At 45.7% G+C, this 21,191-nt stretch overlaps 1 protein-coding gene and 2 pseudogenes across 1 annotated transcript; all 3 read right to left on the bottom strand.

The window, feature by feature from the left end:
• Window positions 1-3,574: 3,574 nt before the first annotated feature.
• On the bottom strand, window positions 3,575-8,175 carry LOC123106076 (signal recognition particle receptor subunit alpha). The gene is made up of 10 exons (XM_044528280.1): window positions 7,928-8,175; window positions 6,748-7,791; window positions 5,881-5,965; window positions 5,666-5,761; window positions 5,416-5,568; window positions 5,116-5,223; window positions 4,472-4,591; window positions 4,211-4,336; window positions 4,030-4,113; window positions 3,575-3,932 (listed from the first exon to the last, which is right to left on the bottom strand). The coding sequence occupies exons 2-10, from the start codon at window positions 7,776-7,778 to the stop codon at window positions 3,807-3,809; spliced, it is 1,929 nt and encodes a 642-aa protein (XP_044384215.1). The 5' UTR covers window positions 7,779-7,791; window positions 7,928-8,175; the 3' UTR covers window positions 3,575-3,806.
• A 1,098-nt stretch (window positions 8,176-9,273) lies between these two features.
• Window positions 9,274-11,277, bottom strand: LOC123106075 (F-box protein At5g07610-like; annotated as a pseudogene).
• A 6,426-nt stretch (window positions 11,278-17,703) lies between these two features.
• LOC123108469 (probable receptor-like protein kinase At5g24010) lies at window positions 17,704-20,234 on the bottom strand (annotated as a pseudogene).
• Between the last annotated feature and the right edge of the window lie 957 nt (window positions 20,235-21,191).

Genomic DNA, 21,191 nt, shown 5'->3' with positions numbered 1-21,191 from the left:
ATGGTTCATTACTCATCATATTTATCTATCTATTCCTCAGGGATGGAGAAATAACAAGTCCCGTCTGCGAATCTTCTTTGGAGCAGATAAGTGAGCCCCTACCGTTGTTTGCGCAACAGCGCGGGTGATCGGCAGACATTAGTTGCTTATCAAGATGGAATTTCTCGCTGCAACATGAACCGAATCGTGTGTTTTGTTCTGATGGCAATCGCAGCGTAAAGCTGGCGTGCTTTACCTCAATGGCACCAAGCATCTCCTGTCATCAGCACCTGTACTGCTAATTGCAGTCCCAAATTCGTCCACGTTGGGACAATGTTGTGAGGGTACAGTCCAATATGCTTATGCTGCTGCCGCCCCCCTGATGCTATCTGCAGGACTGATTGAATACACAGATAAGGTTATAGCTGTCCCTAAGGTGCTGAATTCTCTCATTCAGGCTTTGTCTTATTGTCAGATTCGTGCAATTTTGACTCGGCAGCCAAGAAGAAGAGCAGTCGACGCCTCACCGGATAAGAGGAGGTGAAATGTGGAGTTGTTCTGTTCAAGATGTCACCCAAAATGAGGATGAAAAACCATTGCTCAGGCATCCATCAACATTGCAGTTCTGCAACCATTACAAAAACAGCCTAACCAGTAACCCCATGGTTAGGCTGCTCTAAACCAATCCTCTTTTTTTTGTGCGGGGGCTCTAAACCAATCCATCGGTTGCAAAGACTAAGACATGCTTTATTTATTCCCAATGCGATGCACCCATCTCCTGCCATTATTAAAAACCCATAGGCGCGAACTTTTGTTCGGCGCACGGGCGAAGCGGTTAAAGCGCCATGAGTGAATGAATCACCAAGATCACAAAGTATAACCAAGCCATTTTTATGCTGCAACAGGACCTGAAAGCTCAAGACCCAGGGAATCGGATCCTGAAAGCCTCACCTACACAAGGAGTGAGCACTGAACAGAGCGGTAGCATCAAGCTTGTGGGCACCAACACAAGGAGTGCCGCCCCTGGAAAGAGCTAAAGACCAGCACCTTTCTGAGAGAGAGGCTAAACTAAAGGAAAAATCTAAAGAGGAGGGTGTGTCATGGTGAAGCCTCCTCGGAGAGTGGGATTCGGTTCAGACTGTGAGACTTTTCTTCCTCCTCCTTTCTCTAATATAATATAGTGTTCTTTTATGTTCAAGAGTTATGAAGTTCATGGACACACACATTTGTATATTACCTAACAAAAAGACACTTTCATCGCAATGTTGGCAACATAAGTTTGAAATTTTGCAGGATTTTCACAGGAAAGAGTTGAGGTCTCAACATGAAGGGGTCTCTGGTTTCGAAGAAGGGGAAGCGGAAGGGAAGGATGCCAGCGAGATATTTGAATGTGTGGAAATGTATTTTTCTCCAGTCTTAAGATGGTAGTAGTAGATAGAGAAGACTTTGTTAGGTCTTCATGTTTCGGCATTTGAATTCGAACAAACGAAATGTTCGAGGACCGAAAGTAGGAGAACCGAAAGACTCACCTATGCCTGGAGTCAACTGCAGATTCACATTAACTAGGGTTAAGCTGCACATGTGTGAGTATGCGCCGCAAGTCTAGCAAGAGTCATGCCTACTTGCTGCTTGACACATGCATGTCCATTATTGATTCCATCGTAACCCTGAAGCTGAACAGTTACAACACAGATAGACAGACAGACAGACAGCACTCGTATTAGTCTTTCAGTCTTGTACACAAGAGCAGAAAAGTAGATGTGCATGCATGCATGTAATCTGCTGCTTGGTAGGAGACTTGTGGAAGACTCACTCACTTACCAGGACAAAGGAAGTTGTTCAGTTGGTCTGAATTGCCAGGTGGCACTTGAGATAGAATCTTGGCTCCTGCTGCTTACTCCGCTGACAAAAAAAGAATAACTTGGATGCATGCATGCACGCGTACTTGAAAAGAAATAGAGTTTAATTTTGGAAATGTTAAAAATCTGACATCAAATTCTTAAGCATGACATGCTTGTTGAAGGAAATTGTCATGCTCATGACAACTTAATTGCCATGCTTAAAAGTCTGACATGAGATTTGTTGCGAATTCCTTTAGTTAAGAACTTAAGATGGGTTGATTAGGTTGAATATACCTGGAAAAAAAAAAGAAGTTGGTTAAGCGACGTCGAAAACCAGAACCTTCCCTAACTGTCGCTCATAATTTCATGCCAGGAAACAAGAATAAAAGTATAATTTTGAGATCGCCTGTCAGATCATTACCCACATATACTAGGTTTTTTTACAGGGTTAAAAAATATGACCAGCAAGTGCAAGTGCAATGTACAAGGGAATAATCACAGATATTGTCCTCCTGGAGTGTGTTAGATGATTGTGTAAAACACCGCGCGACACCGGTTAAACAAACAAAACTCTTTTTGGCACCGCAACTCAACTCAATCAATAAAGCAAAGCAAAGCAAGGCATGCGGGAAGGAATATATCCTCCCTCTGGAGGAGAGGAGAGGAGAGGAGGGGAGAGGAGGACGGCCGCTAATGCGTCTACACCAGTCTGTCTTCCGTGAGGCATCTAGCAAATGGAAAAAGGGCCGCCGGCGCAATGAAAGGAAGAGGAGATGGAGATGAGATGCTCCTCTAATAACTTCGAGGGCAAGGCTCCTCCTCCATGGTCTCTTAAGAGTTCACCATATATGTGTCATGTGTTGTGGCCATCGAATCTTCGGCTGAAAATATACTTTACACGATGGGCAAAGTGAAGAACACAAGCAATATACAATGATGATGTATAGTAAAGGAATGTAATAATGTGCCTGGAATGTTTATCTTGTTGGTCGATGATGGGCCAGATTTGCTGAGAGAGAGAGATAGAGAGGCCACATCTGGACAATGGGGAGAATGCGCGTCAACGGCTGGTCGCCGAGGAAAGGGCGGAGATCGAATATGAGACGGGAAGATAACGGTTATCTGCCAGATGCAGCGACGAAGGAGGAGGAAATAAGCAGCAGTTGCATCCATGATTGGCAAGAAGTTTTCAGGCTCCAGCCCAAGAGAGATCATGGGCAGAGCAACAAGAAGGTTTCACAAGATGTCTATGGGCCTGGATGCTTTTTTAAAGGACTATCCTTCTTTGTCATGAAAGTAGAATGCCAGCTTAAAAATGTAAAACATTTTTGTAGGCAAGTTTAGCCTAAAAATCCCTTATATTTTGAGACGGAAATAGTGTAAGATTATTATGAGGCCTAGGCCAGAGGTCGTTTCATCAACCAGCTCATCGCCACACCCATACCCATACCATCTTTGTAAGAAGCAGCTGCTTCTTCAACATCTATGGGTTTGCTAAATGTGCGTGCCGCACATGCCACCGCCGCGACACAAGCCTGGCCTGATCCGGCTCGTGCCTTGTAGGGTGTGCCTCCATCAGGGCACAATATTGTACAAACATCATACAACCCAATGTTTGCATTACTTTGATGTTCTATTCCCATCATAGGTGTTAGGTCCGAGCAGATACATCTGGTATGCATCCTGCTTTGCTTCACCCAACAACGAGATTTTATCATTTCACATGACTAGAGAACACCCCGACACAACCAAAATATTAAACAAGCCACATATTATTGTATTTATAATTAATTTCTGAGGCAACCAAGCACAAAGATCCACACAACATAATAAGTTAACAGCAACCATTAAAGTTCGCTAGGGACGACAGTTCCACACCAAATCAAACGAGAAAACAACGAGGTCACGGGGGATATTTGGAGATATAACAGAGACTCTTTGGTATGCAGCACATCTCGGAGCACGACATGTACTAGTACTACCATTTTACTTCAGGAGGGTCTTCACAATGGATTTCACATTCAGCTTCTTCAGGTCAGTGTAGGACTGGCCACATCCGACGAACATGACCGGAGATCCAGATATGTAAACCATGGACAGCGCAGCTCCCACCTGCATATATTTTTCATGAACTCGGCATCAGAATGCTGTAAGGGGTTGGTTACAGTGATTATTAATCAAGCATATGTTCTGCACAAGTCCCCCCTACCTTGTCGTCGATAGTGTCAAACTTGGTGAGCAGGATACCATCAATCAGTCTGGCTGTGGGAACAGTGGAAAGATCTGCCAATTTCTGTGCAAGAAAGAAAAGTTCAAAGCAGTCAGTAACGAAAGAAAACACAACATGTACGTTGGTTGCTTCAATCTGTCTGTCGCTGCAAAACCAGTACCTGATTGAACTTGTTGAGCTGATCAACTGCATCATTCCCAACTAATGCCTCTCCCACAAATAAAACCAGATCTGGCTTGTTGAGATTGATGAGCTTGGAGAGTGCTCTCATGAGTGGCTCATTATCCTGGCAACATCAATTCACAAGACAAAATGTATCAGACCAGTGTGAGAGCAGGAAGCAGGGTGGTTAAGATTTAGTAAGGACACGGTCCAACAAGAACACAGAAAGAGTATATTGCAGTTAATCCACTGGACCAACCTGCATACGTCCGGCCGTATCAACAAGAACAACATCTGATTTGTTTCGAGTGGCTTCCTGGATAGCTTCTTTCGCCACAACTGCTGGGTCCTTCTCATATCCCTTCTCAAATATAGGTATCTGTACACAATATCGTCATGTAAGGATACAATTACAAGTTGGTGGTTTCGTTCAAAAAGGTACAAGTTGGTGCGTCTGGGATTGGGAAGAAAAGCACACATACTAAAACTGAACAAAACAGCAGGACGCATATTTTGCCACCAGTTAAGCAAAAGATGTGTTATATACAGATGAACTAATGAGGTCACATTTACAGACAGTCATACTAATGACAAGGAATAGCTAAACCCAATGATGAGGTTAGAGATTCATCAAGTGCATTACATCTTAATTCTTTTACCTACATGCAGCAGGATTCTTCCCAATTGGTTTTCCTCAAAATGTAAGTGCATTATATTGATTGAGCAGAATAGATTCGCAATATGCACACAAACTCCACTGTTTGCAAACTATGATTATAACATTACTCTTACTGTCTTGCATGATTACAAAACAAAACAATGACCTACAAAATTCAATGTGAGCTGTTGCAAAACTGGGTACATAGAACTGTTGTGTTACTCAAGAGGGGAGATGGTCAGTACCTCAAGCCTGCGAGCATGAGTCCGCAGCTGCTCAACAGCACCAGATCTGAAGGTATCACATGCTGCCATCATGACACTGAGGTTATGCTGAAGAAGCCAATAAGCGACCTGTAAAGATGCAAGACAGGATGACGTGAGCAAATTCTTCAAATGAAGTACTCCCTCCGTTCGTTTATATAAGGCGTTTCAGACAGCTGGGTCTGAACTGTTTAGTACACTGTCTGAATTTGCTAAAACGTCTTATATAAGTGAACAGAGGGAGTATGTTTTCTCATGGACGGCATTTGAAATATATTAAACCTTTGCAAGATTGGTAGATTTTCCAACTCCATTCACTCCAACAAAAACAACGACATATGGCTTGCCACGCTCCTTGGCAGCTTGTACATCCCTTAATATGTCAATGGATCGCCTTGGAGTTAAAATGCGAAGGAGAGCCTCCTCCATAGCTGTCTGAAGAAGCAACAACCAGATAGTGTATGAGGAAGCTGTACAGAATGTCTGCTTGAATGTAAATGTGAAGTGATCAGGAGTGGTGTGTGCTGCAAACCTGAACAGTAGAAGAAATTCTTGTGAAGGATCCTAGCTTCTTGCCCTCAAGGCTAGCTGCTACTGATTCACAAAGCTTTTCTGCTATTTCTTCAGCCTGCACAAACAAGGCCAATTTCATTACCCAGACAGATGAAGAACCAAACTACAAAGAGCTGGTTTAGTAAGGTTATTAAATATGAAGCAAGTCGCCTAGTAATATGAAGAAATGCATACCACATTCTTTGTCATCAGTCTATCTTTAAGAGCTTTGAGTGCAGGTTGCAGATCAGACTTCTCAAGTACATTGTTACCTGCAATGCTGAGCACAGAAAAAATACAAATGTTGCAATTAAGTGACATGTTCATAGATTGCAAAATTGTGAGAAAGCTAACAAGCTGGTAAACACTACAAAATGCAGGATGTTAGAAGAAAACAAAAATCCTAGTTAATATATTACAGGCAGTGAAAGACTAACCACCACCTCAGATATGTACCCTGTATCATGGTTAACATGCTTATATTCAAGGTTTCAAACTCAACTTGCTGTTCTATATCACATTTTCTCTATGTATTCTTTGGAATACAACTATACTATTTTACTGTACCACCATACCAGGTATGTGTGTATCAAGTGTGCACTGCAAACTGAGGTGGCAGGTGCAACGGCATTACTCCATCGATGCAGTTAGCTAATGGTTTAGCTAGCAAATTTGGGTGAATAAATCTTGTCTCACATACCTGCATCTCTTCCTAAACGAAAATGGATACTAAATCTTGTCATCAGCCAACAAATCATGGAGACCCAAATCATAACTTATTTTTTATTTCAGATAATGACCAATGAGAAGACATCAAAATCATATAGTGCTTCTGAAGACTAAGCTATCTACTATCTTATGTCCATGCCGCGATTTGAACTGTAGGATGTTAGTATCGGAACATTATGTAAACGCTCATATCACCTGAGTGCAAAATAGATTTAAGTTGACACTACTAGCAAGTAGCAACTTGTTGTTAAGCCAATACAACTAAAGAGAGATTATTAATTATAGGCTACTAATGATAAGAACAAACAAATGCAGAACACAATTCTTATATACCTCTTGAACATGGAGGAGAACCAGCCCTTCTTCTTCTGGCCAGCCCCAGCATTCTCCTCTTCCTCATCCTCTTCGTCCTCACTATCGCTGCTCAGATCTTCATCCTTATCCATCATGCTGTCCCCCTGGTTGGTAAGCACCTTCTCTATCACCTCCTCCCCTCTCTCGTCAGCCGGGTCCGTGAAGTCCAGCTTCTCGTTCTTCGGCGGTTTGTCATCCCAGACCCTCATCTGCTTGACAACCTTCTTGGGCTCGGTCTTGGCCGCCTTCTTCACATCGTTCTTCTTACCGCCACCGCCGCCCTTCTTTCCTCCTGTCTTCTTACGCAAGGTATTTACATCGAAGGCCCCGTCGTTGGGGTCCCCGTTCTCCTTGCCATCATTGTCAACAACAACAGCCCGGGCGGCGCGAGAACTGTCCTTAACAGCACCATTCTCCTGGCCACCCTTGGCAACCGTACCGTTAGCAGTGAAACCACCGTTGTGCTCCTTCCCGGAGTCGCCATCGGAGTCATCCTTCCCAGAGCCAGAATTCTTCTTCCCAGCAGCACCGCCCCCAGCGCGAGCATTGGGGCCGAGCTTCTTGCCGGCAGGACCACGGCCGGCGCCGGAGCCGGAGGAGGGATTGGTGGGCTGCTGCTTGGACTTGTTCATGGCCTCGGCGCGCGCCTCGGCCTCGAGGTGCAGCTGCCGGAAGGTCTCGGTGAAGAGGTCGTCATAGGAGACGCGCTTGGGGTTGTAGATCTGGGAGAACTCCTTGCGGACGGCGGCGAGCAGGCCGTCGACGTAGAGGAGGTGGAGCATGCGCTGGTAGACGGCGACGAAGACGAGGCCGAGGTCGTTGTTGAAGGTCCACTTGAGCGCGTAGGCGTCCTTGGTGAAGCCGGCGTCGCCCGAGCGCTCCTCGAGCAGGCAGGAGCGGATGAGCGCGTCGATGGGGGAGCCCTTGAGCAGCGCGGCGCCGCCCAGGGCCCGGCAGGACGACCACAGGATGAGGCCGCCCCGCGTGAAGATGAGCAGCTCCTCCAACATCGCCGCCGGCCGCCTGGATCGGGAATCGGGTTAGAGATCGCCGGATCGGGATCCGGGGGCGAGCGGATCGGGCGATTTTGAACCGATCCGGAGGTGAGATCGATGGATCGAGGGGGGGGAGAGGGGGTTGGGGAATTCGTAGGACGTACCTTGGGATGAGGAGACTCGCGATGGATTTGCTTGCTTCCTTGCTTCCTCGCGGAGGGGAAGAAAGCACGGAAAAAAGAAAAAAGTGGAAATTAGTTTTTGCGGTGTGTCAGCGGGTGGGATATATATATACTACCAAGGAGGTGGACGGTTGGATGGCTCTGTGTGTCTGTCTGTCCAGCCCGGCGGACTGGTTGACTGCGTCCGTCTCGGCGTCCGCGACTCCGCGTTGGGATTCAACATTGTGCACGTGATGGCGCGGCACTCCACGTCGGACCTGAATGACATTTTTCATAGTCGAAGGACCTTTAAAATAGTTCGAGGACCTAGGGTGCACTTCATTCCTTACTTGGGGACAGAGGGAGCATGGGAAGTAGATTTTTACTCCCATTCCCTTGTTTGGCATATGATGGGAATTGGCGTGGGATAAAACTCTCCTCACGAATTAACTGGGTACCCCCTGGGAAGAAATCGGTGGGAATTGCCTTCCCCAACTCTCAGTCCCCTTCCCACTTAAACTCCCATTCCCTCTAATCAAATAGTGGATTTTTAATCTCCTTACCCCTCAACTCCCATTCCCCATCTCTAATTCCCCTGAAACAAACACGCTGTATGTACCAGACCAGACACAACCTGAATCTTAGCATTCCTCCTGAACCTCCAGTCATGATCAAGATAATCAGAACGTGGCAAACACAACATTAATCATCAGGATTACAGCCATACCAGACAGGCAGTTTATAACAAAATCTACAGGCTCTTGATCCATACTAAACAGTAAACACCATTGGTTATCAAAAAAAAAAAATCTCTAGACCAAGATTATGTATGATCTATACAGGTAAGATAAAAGAAAAATCACTAGACCAAGATTATGTATGATACTAGTTGGGATTCAAGCCTATGCTCATTGCGGCAAATGTTCAGACAGACAAATGGATGGCCGGCTCTTTATGAATATAAAACTGTTACATGCGTCTGACTCATTCCATGCCAATTTAAAAATAAATACATCATCAGTTCTGGAGCATCTCGGAGGTTTTCTTGGAATAAAATGGCATTCCAGAGTCCTACAAAGAACATTCAAGAATCAGGAATCGCCACATCACAAACATACACAGAAACAACGCTGGTTGATCCGATTCAAACAGGGTAGCAACACAGCCAAAGCAATCAACCATACCAAGAGATCTTATTTTTTGGTGGCCATTCAGTCGTGTTCACAAACTAATATCGTGTATGAAGCTGAATCAAGCCTGAACCAATATAAAATTGTTGTTACCACTGTCAGTAAAACTCTGGTGTACTGATTTCTTTCACCTGCATGCTGCTATTTGTACAAGAGTACGCACTCCAATTTGATTTCATTGACATTTGATGCAATTTCTCTGTGATTAACAGATCCAGAGCTCTACTGAATTCATTAGCTACAGCAACCATACATAAAAAGAACTTGCTCAAAGGCAGTGTTTTATCAAAATACTGAATGAATAATGTCAACTAGACATTTGCACTAGTAACCAGTCTGATTGACCCTTTCACTACACTACCAGGTTCAAAATCTGCAATAGGATTTAGGATAACCATAATAACTGGTTGTTATGGAAAGGAAGAGCGATTACAGTATAATTTAGCCACATGGAACTAATACATGTCCAGAACAACAACCTGTGCTAGGTAAACAAGAACAGGGGTAACAACCAGGCATTGATCTGAACTGAAAATCAACCAAGCAGGAGTTTAAGCACTAGCAAATTGAGCGGCATGATTCAAGCAGATTCAGAGGTACACTAACAAGTACTTCAGCCGGCAGAAGAGCCAATTCTTGGAGGAAGCACAAGCGTGGTCTGAAGGTAACACTACCGCCCATCTCCATCTGCTAATGACTCCGAGAACAGAGGAACATAAGGTAGAAATCGTTGTGTGTTCTTCTCAAGATTAAGGATACAACCAACTTTCTGATGTTGCATATCGTACGCTACCAAGGTATCACCTCCATGTGAAACCAGGAAAATGGTGTCGCAATCTGGGTGAATCCCAGCCACCCTGTACTCCTCCCCAGTCATGCTCATAAGCTCATTGATGCTGGCAGTATGCTTCAGAACCAATTCTTTACTGTCACAATCCTTGAGGCACCAGAGTTCTATCTCAGAATCTAGGATTTTATTGTTATCATCGAGGAAGATACAGCATAGAGTAAGCACCCCTGCGACGATCCGATCGTACCAAATCTTCGACCGTACGGCATAGGGACAGTCTTCCGCACTTTACCTTGCATGTCAATCCCCAGGAGCACATGCTCGTTGCTGATGCCCTTCGGGTTGCCAATCACATACATCATACCGCCAACAAAGACACCCTTACTATAGAAGAACAGCGCCAATTTCTCAACAATCCCACCATCTCCGCGACTCCAGGCTCCCGTTCATGACGAGTAGATGTTCACTCCTGTCATGTACGTTTCCACAGTGGTCTCCTCGAAACAAAAAACGTGGAAATGGGATGAGACTGCCGGATCAAAAGCCAGGCCTGCCATACAGTTATACCTAAATCTGTCTGCCGGCGCCTGCGGTTGAGGGGGCAGCTCCACCCACCTCCCAGTGGCCGGATTGCACACAACAAAACGGAAATCATCCTCTGCCCAAGCCCAAGGGTTCACCATGTTCTTGCTGGAGCTTAGGTAGAGAAGGAGGCCATTGCAGGCGTCCACCTGAGCCATGTCCTTGTACTTGCCAGGCTGCAGGTAAGGGAGGGAAGGGTCGAACGGGGCTGCGCCGCAGGAGACGCTGGCGAAGTGGTGGCGATTACAGCCGACAGTGGTCGTGTAGAGGAAGCCGGCGAGGGTCTGGGGCAGCTTCTTGCGGTTGGCGGGGTCGGCGATGAGGTCGCGCCAGCGCACGGAGACGCACTTGAAGCGGTGGAGGGATCTGGCGGGGATGCGGGAGAGGATCTCCAGGATGAGGTCGTCGGTGAACCGGCAGGCCGTCCCCGCCGTCGCCCCCGGATGGCTGTCCAGCCTCGACTTGTTGTTCCTCTCGAAGACCTCCCCTTTATCCGCCTCCTCCATGGATCGGAAGCGGGAGAGCCTAGGCAGGGACAGGTTAGGTCTGGTGGATCTGCAGTTGGAGAGAGGATATCATCGATCTGGCGTAGGAAAATCGACCCGGGTAGCAGCCGGCGGTGGTGACCTCGCCCTCGCCGTGGTGAGTCGGGAAAGGTGGTACCTTGGTTTAGGCGGCGACGGGCGACGGAGATGCAGCCGGCGGCGACTCGCTTCTCGGAGGACAGAGGCTCAGGAAAATCGACTCTTGGCGAATGTGAATGCTGAACTCTTTTTTTCCCCGAGGAAATTGAAGCTCTTTGTTTGTTGTAGAAGAGTTACCGAATTTTGAGAATTCGTAACTTTTGGAGTTTATCATTTTTCAAACATGTTTTTTCCAAAGTCAAGAAAAAAAAACACCAACCAAAGATGACACAATTTGAGGCAACAATCCCCGAGCAAATGGTACCTAATATGATCTGTTTCGCCACTTATCTTCATGGTAAGAGCATTTTCAGCCGTTGGCCCCAGGGGGCGCCTAAAATCGCCGCCTGGAGCTTGGCGGGGAGACCTTTATTCCATCTTCAGGGAGCCGCCGCCGTCTCGCCTTCCTGAGCAGGACACAAACCCTAACAAGACAGAAAACAACTACTGAAAATGGAGCCCTCCCGCCGGCACTTGGCAAGATCCACCGCGCCCCCATGACCCTAGAGTCACCGGAGACGAGGTGGACCTGCAGCGGCGCCGACGAGAGGCTAAAACCCTAACTTTCTTTCTTGGAGGAGGAGGAACGAAGAGTGAAGCGAATACAACAACTTGGTTGTAGAAATGCTAAGGTTGTCAAGAGGGAGGGGGATCTGATGTAGCAAGATAATTACGAGGGGAAAGAACACTTTAGTGACGCAGGAAGCAATAATTCTAAGCACACGCACCTAAATATTAATAGGATGATTAATACTTAAATAGAGAAGGTAATTGCAATAGATCTCTTATACTCGTGCATTTTAAAATCTTCTATCAAGATAATTATAGAAAAAATAGACACCGACACATTTAGGATAGTAAAACTGAGGCTAATCACTGCCTTCTCAGGCCATCAACATCTGAACCATTCATTTTGTGATCTTACAATTTTCTGGCCGTCTGGTGCTTCTCCTTTTCTTCCCGGACTCTGTCTGGCCATCCTCGTCTCAGCAAAAAAAGTTGATTTAAATAAGTTGGGTTGCTTGTGTTTTCCCTATGGTCAAGGGATTTTTAAGTTCCGGTGAACACATGCTTTTGTTACTGTGTCTGCGCCATATTCGCCCTGTGTTTATTTCCGATAATATCTGTTTTCATATTCATTTCCGATGTTTCTATATTGTTTTCTGCTTCCACACAAAAATTAAAACAAATATGGTAGGACCTAGGTCCGTTCGTTTCTGCTTTGTTTTCATCCCTACTCATATGCATTTGGAGACTAGATGAATGGGGAGCAACATCAGAGTCGCCATATCTTAGTCTTTGCAAAAAAATAGTATGTTCTTTCATTCAAACACTTTGATTCCCTCCAAATTTAAACGTTTAGCACATCAAGCAAACATGCACATAGTTTTTGACAAGTTGCATGAACAAAAGCATTTAAGCGGCGACATGTGCAACTCACATGTTATCGTCGTGTTCATTGTCCTCTCCTCCTCCGGTGTTTGCATTGTGCCCTCCTTCTCCAGTATGTGCAGTGTGACGTCCTCCTCCGTCGTTTGCATTGTGCCCTTGTCCTCATGTCCTGGAACATATGAAATCCTCAAATTAGCAACACGAACAGATCCATGAGGCAGATGACACGATCAGATTAGTGTTACTTGGAAGAAATCAAGGGAGGGGGAGGAATGTGGAAGTTCTTGAACACCCTGGGATGACGAACAATGGATTCCTTTTTCCCCGCAGAGGAGGAGGAGGAGAAGAAGAAACCAGAGAAGAAAAAACTAAAAAATAGTTTTGCTTGACGAGGGGTCTATATACGAATGAGCGAAGGCGTTGGGTGGAGCACTAGGCGTCCAACTTTGACACGTCTCTGCATGACTATCCATCGCGATTGGCTGCGCCCATCTAGGTGTCCATGGATCCACATTGGGAGTAAATTCCGCACGCAACGCGACACGCGCTAGGATGGATCATTACTGAATTTCAAACAGAAGTTGGGATTTCAAAAAGGATTTGATTTTCCTTGTACAGCTGCAACACGAACAAATCATTTCCTAAAAGATTAAGTTGGCAAATTGAAATTGACAAGTCAGTATTAATGCCTTATGGTTGACAACCACATTTTCTTCCAATGAGATAGTTGCGACGGAATACTTGATCAAATCCAGAAATTGCAAGCCTCTGTATCATGTCTAGAACCTTTACCTGGGTAGACAGATTCTACAAGAAGCATTTGGCCCATGCTAAATTCACACTTTGACTTTTGTGTTCTGTAACACGGTTTGGTCACACCGCAATAAAACCTAAAAACTCTCCTTCCCTTAGCTCCGGGGGAAAACCCTAGCTCTAGTGGAGTGAGCGATGGCGATGCTTGGGATCGCCCCCTTCTTGAGGGCATGAATCTTGAGCTGGTGGGCGTGAAAGACCGGTGGCGGCTTTGCTTTGCATGGTTGTGGGGGTGGTTTCTTGCGTATGGATTTACGATTACAAGGGTTACATGTAACTGAGCGTCGGGGTATACCTATATAAAGTATGTTATACCCCCAGGTTTACCACCTAGCTACGTTACATGTGCCCATTACAAGAGGCAACATACACTCTTGGTTGTCTATGATAATGACTAGTAACGTCACGCTTCAATGCTTATTGGACATCTCCATCTCCATTGATCCTCTTGGACGTTGGCCTCCTGAATAAACCAAGTGAGATTCATCTGAGTGAGGGTATGCCCTTCACACTGTGAACCAACAGAATTCTCTCTGGGGATACCCACACCGACTGACAAAAACCCCATGCTACTGACATTGTCTTGGACCGTAAAGAATACAGGCTTGGGCCTTTGTTGAGTTTTGTGTCACCATGGGCCTACCCTCTGGGAGATAACCTCGCCAAAGCTGCCTTAGAGGGCCTAGATAGTGATATTGACAGGTGTTCGATGGCCTTTGAGGAGGCCTTCATTGGTGTGAGCTTGGCATATTTCTTCTGAATATGATCATCATCAAAATATAAGCTATCTCATCGTCTCTCCTGGTGGCCAACTCTTTGGCATAGGCTTCGTGAAGAGGGCCAAACCGGTGGGGTTTGTTGCGAAGTCACTGGCTCGCGGAGTACTGATAACGACGACACTTGTAGTCAACCTCGCTGGTTCTCCTCCCTCGACAACATGTGTGGTTTTTGTGTTCATAGTCAGATCGGTTGGTGGTGCCCCTTCGCGGGTTGTAGCAGATTTTGCCTAGATTTCACAATTAACCAGGCAACTCTTTTCCTTTTTAATGAGATGATGCCTCTGTTTAAAAAATACTTATTTTTTGCACTTTAGCTATATGTAAATTACCTGGAAATTCTGCTCAGATTACTCAATTTTGTAACCTTTGATTGTTGCTTCATGATTTGTGCTCTTTTTTTTCCTTTTGTGTCTTGTATCTTTTTTGGGTTGGGAAAAATTGACTTTCCTCTATTTTGGGTTAGTTAAATCCTTAATTGGTTGAAGCCCATTATATTCACGACCTAGCCCTTCCTCCTCTTCCTTTATTTTCTGCTCTGTTTTTCTATTCTTTATGTTGTTTTGCTTTTGTTTTTTTCTTTATTAGTAGGCACCTTTTGTGGATATTTTTTAGATGTTTGGTGAGTGTATATGTGTACAGAAATACTATAAAATATGCATGAAAATTTCACTATTATATGATTATTCTTTTCATACTAGAAAAGAGCACTTTCAGTGCAAAGTTATATGCAAGTTATTTATATTTATTTTATTTTATTCTTAAAGGGCAATACCAGTGTCACTAATTCATTGTTCTTATAAAACTCCATTATTTTAATTTTCTGTTTAAGCTATTATTTCAATTTTTTTCTTCTTTAAAGGTAATACCAATGCCACTATTATATGCTTACTCATGTATATTTTTAAAAAAGCATAATTTTTATAATGTGTGCAATTTTTTATTAATATCTTTTGTATTATTTTATTTTATTTCCTATTAAAGGATAATACCATTGCCACTGATTAATTTCCTTAGACATTATTTTGGTTTGTTATAGTTTTTAATTATTGTTTTCTTAAAGAGTAATATCAAAGTCACTAATTCATTATTCTTAGAAAAATATTTTGATTTAGTTTTCGTTTTTAAGGATAATACCAATGCTACTAATTCAGTACTTCTTGCAAAACTCCTTTTTTGTGAAAATTTCACCTTTTATATTTATTCTTGGATATTATGAAAAAACATATTTTTTATGTAATGTGCAAATTTGTAATTGTTTGATTTATATTTTTTTCGTTCTCTTTCTTCTTAAAGGGTAATGCAAATCACACTAATTCATTCTTCCTTCAAACACTTTATTATTTTGACTTTTTAGTTAATATTTCTTTTTCTTTTTCCTTCAAGGGCAACAACAATGCCACTAATTCCTTCCTTCCTTGGAAACATTTTTATGCTAAAATTGGTTATACATGCATATTATAAAAAGCATAATTTCTGTTAAATTGTGTGCAAATTTTGTCAGGGTAATATCAAGGTCACTAATTCAGTCTTTCTTAGAAATCTTCATTACTTTGAATTAGTTTTAGTTTTTGTTTCATCTCTTTTCTTCGTAAAGGGTAATATAAATGCCACTAATTCATTCTTTCTTATGAAACTAGATCTTGATTTAGTTCATATTTCACTTGCTTTCATGGGTTAGGGTTATACCAATGCCACTAATTCATTCTTCATTATGACATTTTTTAGTGAAAAACCCCACTATTATGTGCTTATTATTGCATATTATAAAAAAACACGATTTTTGTGTAAATTGTGTGAAATTTTTGTTTTAGATTTTTTTTCATTTTCTTTCTTCTTAAAGGATAATACAAATGCCACTAATTCATTCTTTCCTAGAAAACTTCATATTTTGATTTTTTTAGCTTATATTTCATTTTCTTTGTTCCTAAGGGTATTACTAATGTCACTAGTTCATTCATTTCGTACGAATTCCTTTTTGCAAAAATTCCATATTATATGATTATACTTCCATATTATAGAAAATCGCAATTTCTATGTATATTATGTGGAAATTTTGTCATTACTATAATTTTATTATATTTCTTCTTAAAGGGTAATACCAATACCACTAGTTCATTTTTCCTTGGAAAATTTCAATATTTTTAATTTATTTTAGTTTAATATTTCATTTTGTTTATTCTTCAAGGGTAATACCAATGTGCTAATTCATTCGTTCTTAGATTTTTTTTTCAAAAGTTCAACTATTATATGTTTATTATAGCATATTAGAATTTTTGCAATTAGTTTTACTTCTTGTTTTATTTATTATCATATTTGTCTTATGTCTTACCAGGTATTGGGTCAGTTTTTTTGTTATGTTTCAGACCAAGACCAAGTATCTAATGGACTTTTGTTTATTTGTTGCATAGGCCCGAGTGATATTAGAAATGACGACTGGGACCAAACTTTTTTTATTAGTGCATGTCTTTATTGACTCACAAGAAAAAAATAATCGATAGGAATAAAATCATTTTTTATCTCCCATGTGCTAATGTTTATGGCTCCAATTCTAATTTTATTCATTTGTTGTTTTTTGTCACGTAGAAAAGAGTAGATGGAGATTTGTATACGTCTGCCATGTTGGAAATTCACTTCTAGTCCAACTCAAACAGTACAGTCATAAATCTGAAGGCATGGAGCATCACCGAGCAGCTTATACATTTTTTTTTTTGAATTGATCGGATTGCTTACCACATATGTCGCATGGTGCGGGGAGCTCAAGCATGGCGTGTTAACTGGAGTATAAACGAGGCTAGACAGCGTGCAGTCGTGCAGCAGCGTGTGCATGCACATGCAGGGCGGGACCTCACAGTAATTAAGAACAATAAAATAGTGACTAATCCAAAATTAGTTTTCAGACCAGTCTTGCTAAGTCTCAGTTAAGTCTCAGTCGATGCTATACCCGTGAGATCTTATATTGAGATCCGTGCATAATTTTATTTTCATTTTATTTTCTCTTTTACATGTTATGTTATTTGATTGGGACTTGGTTAAATCTCAGTCGACTGAGATTTAGTAATATCCTTTTCAGACACCTGTCAATCCTCATGCATTTTTTAATAAATATGGCATCGACTGAGACATACTCCCTCCGTTTCTTTTTATTCCGCATATAAGATTTGGTCAAAGTCAAACCACACAAAGTTTGATCAAATTTATATAAAAAAATGAACACCTACAATATTAAAACTATATAGTATGAAAATACGTTTCATGGTGCATCTGATAATATAGATTTCATATTGTGAATGTCTATATTTTTTAATATAAAATTAGTCAAACTCTACAAAAACTTGACTTTGATCGAACCTTATATGCAGATTAAAAAAAAATGGAGGGAGTAACGAAGTATCAACGGAGTGAGACTTAGCAAAACTGTTTGGTGAATGCCCCTGTGCTGAACGTTGATTTCAGACAAATGAAATAGGAGAGGGTGCTCTATTTTTCTGAAGCTTTGCAGCATCCATCTAAATGGGGTTCAGACGTTTCAGGGAACGCCAAAGGAAAAAAATTCTACAATTGGTGTACCAACTTCAGATCATCGTCCCTCGCCGCGGGCGCTCATCTGGGAGAACACTTTGCTGTCGCCGAGCTCGGTCATGCTCAAGCAGGTCTCGTCCTCGTCGTCCGTCAACAAGCTCACGCCCACGCCCACGACCACGTCCTCTGGGAGCTGCGTGGCGACGGCGCCGCTGTTGCCGAGTTCGTTCCCGGCGACGTTCGTCTCGTGCAGCTGGAGGCAGTACTCCAGGTTCCACAGCACGTCGCCCATGGACGGCCGGTCTATCCAGCAGTCCGCCAGGCACTTCTCCGCGGTCTCGGCGAACTTGTGCAGCGACTCCTCGTCCGCCTCGCCGGCGATCCGCGGGTCGGCGATCTTGTCGAGCCCCCGTTCTTCCCCGCGCGTCCTCACCGCCCACTCGGCGATGTTGATCTGGCCATGCTCCAGGCTCTGGTCGATCACCGGCCGCGCGCAGAGCACCTCCAGCAGCACCACGCCGAAGGAGTAGACGTCCGACCGGTCCGTCAGCTGCTGCGTCTTGAAGTAGCCCGGGTCCAGGTACCCGAAGCTGCCCTTCACCGCCGTGCTCACGTGCGTCTCCCCGAACGACGGCCCGATGCGCGACAGCCCGAAGTCGGCCACCTTGGCCACGACCCACGATCACGCCGCCACCGTCGCTCCCGAGGAGGATGTTGGTCGACTTGACGTCGCGGTGGATGATGTTCTCCGCGTAGCCTCGGTGCAGGTAGTGCAGGCCCCTCGCCGCGCCGATGCAGATCTCCAGCCGCTGCCTCCACGACAGCGCCGGCTCGTCGGAGCCGTACAGGTGGCTCCGCAGCGTGCCTTTCTCCATGTGCTCGTACACCAGGATCATCTCCGCCTGCTCGCTGCAGTAGCCGATGAGCGACACCAGGTGCCGGTGCCGGATGCCGGACAGCACCACGATCTCCGTCTGGAACTCCGGCAGCCCCTGCTGCGAGGCGCGGGTGGCGCGCTTCACCGCCACGGGCGTGCCGTCACCGAGCACGCCCTTGTACACGTTCCCGAAACCGCCCACGCCGATGAGGTTGCGCTCGTGGAAGTTGTCCGTGGCGGCCTTGATCTTCGCCAGCGAGATGTGCAGCTTCGTGCTCACCCTCTCCATCCCGCCGGTCTTGCGCTCTCTGGACCACCGGTTCTTCAACTGCTCAGCCCAGACGGAGGCGCCGTACTTGGTGTACGGCACGCCGAAAAAGCAGAGCACCACGCAAGCAAGAACGGCGGCGCTGAGCACCACCGACACCGTAACGACAATGATTCTCTTCGTCCCGCCGTGCGATCCCCTCGAGCTCAAATCGACGGGTGGCAGCCTCATGATCTCCAGCCCGTTCAGTATGCCGCCTCCGCTGCTTTTCGGCGACCAGCCGATGCTGATGGTGAGGTTCCCGGCTCTCGGCGCCCTGGCTGCGTAGTCCATGTAAAAGGCCTCGTTCGACTGCCTCGCCTCAGGCCGGTTCTTAGGCGTGAGCTCTCTGGTGCCAAGGGCTTGCGCGACATAGACGTTGAAGACGATGCCAACGCCGACGACGGAGCTGAGCACCTCATAGTCGCAGAAGTGGAGGCGGACGAGGTAGCGGGACCCTGGAAGCTCCGCCACGTGACGTTGAAGTTGAAGCCCGGGGTTGTGGCCTGCAGGAGGTCCGTCATGTTCGCCGCGCTCTGCGTCTTGTACACCACGTCCGGCGCCACCTCCTGTGTGTAACCGTTGGACGGGGCGTAGATGATCGGGCTGGAGGTCGAACTGACCACCGACTGCCACCCGTAGAGGTAGGGGCCGTCGGGGAGCCACGTCCTCCACAACGTGTCGTTCCCGGTTGTCACCTTGGGCCCGCCGACGTTGAGGCGATACACCGTCTCAAGCGGCTGCTGCTGCCCCAGCTCCATGTCGTCGTTCACTGCGGCGCCCACCAGTGTCGCCGTGTTGTTCCACAGCAGCTCCGGCGGGGCCGGGAACAGCTCGACAGCGTTGACGAACGCGGAGGAGCCGGCGTCCGCGGTGAAGGTGACGGTGATATTGCCGCCAACGACGCCGCGCGGGACGAAGAACTCCTTGACCACCCCGGCGGGCGGCGGCCTGAAGGAGGACAGCAGGGGGTAGGCGTTGAGGATCGAGACAGTGAAGCGCGCGGACAAGATGTTGATGATATACTGAGAGGAGCCTGTGGAGGCGGCGGGGTAGAAGGGGAAGAAGTGGAGGCGCAGGACGAGGAACGACGGCGCGTCCGGCGAGGCGGGGTAGGCGAGGCGGTAGGAGAAGGCCGAGATGTCCGCGCGCGCGGCGGCGTACAGGGCTGGGGAGGAGCCCGGGGTGGAGGTCGCGAACACTGCCTGGGCGCGCGCTGGCGACAGGTAGGCGCGGGGGAGTTGGATGGGAAGGAGACGGAGGAGTTGGCGCCGCATGCGAGGAAGAATGAAAAGTCCGGTGAGAAGGCGGCGAGGGCGGCGTGCGGGAGAACCGTGGCGAGGTGGAGGAGGAGGAGGAGGATGGCGTGGACGGCCATTCAGGCTGTGGAGTCGTGCTGGTGCTGTGAGCAATGTGAGGATGCCGATGATCACCGGGGGATAAGCGCCGCGTAGCACGGGCAGAGTGGTGCACGAACAGTTCCATTGGAAGGTGGGCTTGACTAAACTTGGAAGCTTGGATTGCCGTGTGTGTTGAGTTTGGGAGAGCATGTTGGACTAGAGTCTGTCTGCACAGTAAGAGAATCTTGGCTATGTGTGGAGCTGGGAGAAACACTGGTTGGGTCAGCAAAAACGAACAACGAACGCGCTTTTCTTACAACCACGATTGTACCGGTGGGCCCCATGAGATATGATGGAATTTTGTGATTTTAGCTTCATTATTATGTCCAATAAATTCTTGAAAAATCACGAGAAAGTATTATTATCATGGCTCTCATTCCTACTACATGACAAAGAAAGTGTGAAATTTTTTATTTTCATCCTAGTTGTGGTGGGTGTTGTCGGTGTCAAAACCGGCGGATCTCGGGTAGGGTGTCCCGAACTGTGCGTCAAGGCCGGATGGTAACAGGAGACAAGGGACACGATGTGTTTACCCAGGTTCGGGCCTTCTCGATGGAGGTAATACCCTACTCCTGCTTGATTAATATTGATGATATGGGTAGTACAAGAGTAGATCTACAACGAGATCAAGGAGACTAAACCCTAGAAGCTAGCCTATGGTATGATTGTTGTATATGGAGTTGATGTCCTACGGACTACAACCCTCCGGTTTATATAGACACCGGATAGGGTTAGGGTTACACAGAGTCGGTTACAACGGTAGGAGATCTTGAATATCCGCATCGCCAAGCTTGCCTTCCACGCCAAGAAAAGTCCCATCCAGACACGGGACGAAGTCTTCAATCTTGTATCTTCATAGTCATGGAGTCCGGCTGAAGGTATAGTCCGGCTACCCGAACACCCCCTAATCCAGGACTCCCTCAGTAGCCCCTGAA

This window comes from Triticum aestivum, chromosome 5A, assembly GCF_018294505.1.
Source record: "Triticum aestivum cultivar Chinese Spring chromosome 5A, IWGSC CS RefSeq v2.1, whole genome shotgun sequence".
Lineage (NCBI taxonomy): Eukaryota > Viridiplantae > Streptophyta > Magnoliopsida > Poales > Poaceae > Triticum > Triticum aestivum.
This window is presented reverse-complemented; position numbering and strand designations above follow the sequence as displayed.

Coding starts and splice junctions, on each gene's coding strand:
- LOC123106076 (XM_044528280.1), bottom strand. CDS start 7,778: ATGTTGGAGGAGCTGCTCATCTTCACGCGGGGCGGCCTCATCCTGTGG. Junction 5,966..6,747: donor TTCTCCTCCATGTTCAAGAG/GTATATAAGAAT, acceptor TTCTGTGCTCAG/CATTGCAGGTAACAATGTAC. Junction 5,762..5,880: donor GACTGATGACAAAGAATGTG/GTATGCATTTCT, acceptor TTGTTTGTGCAG/GCTGAAGAAATAGCAGAAAA.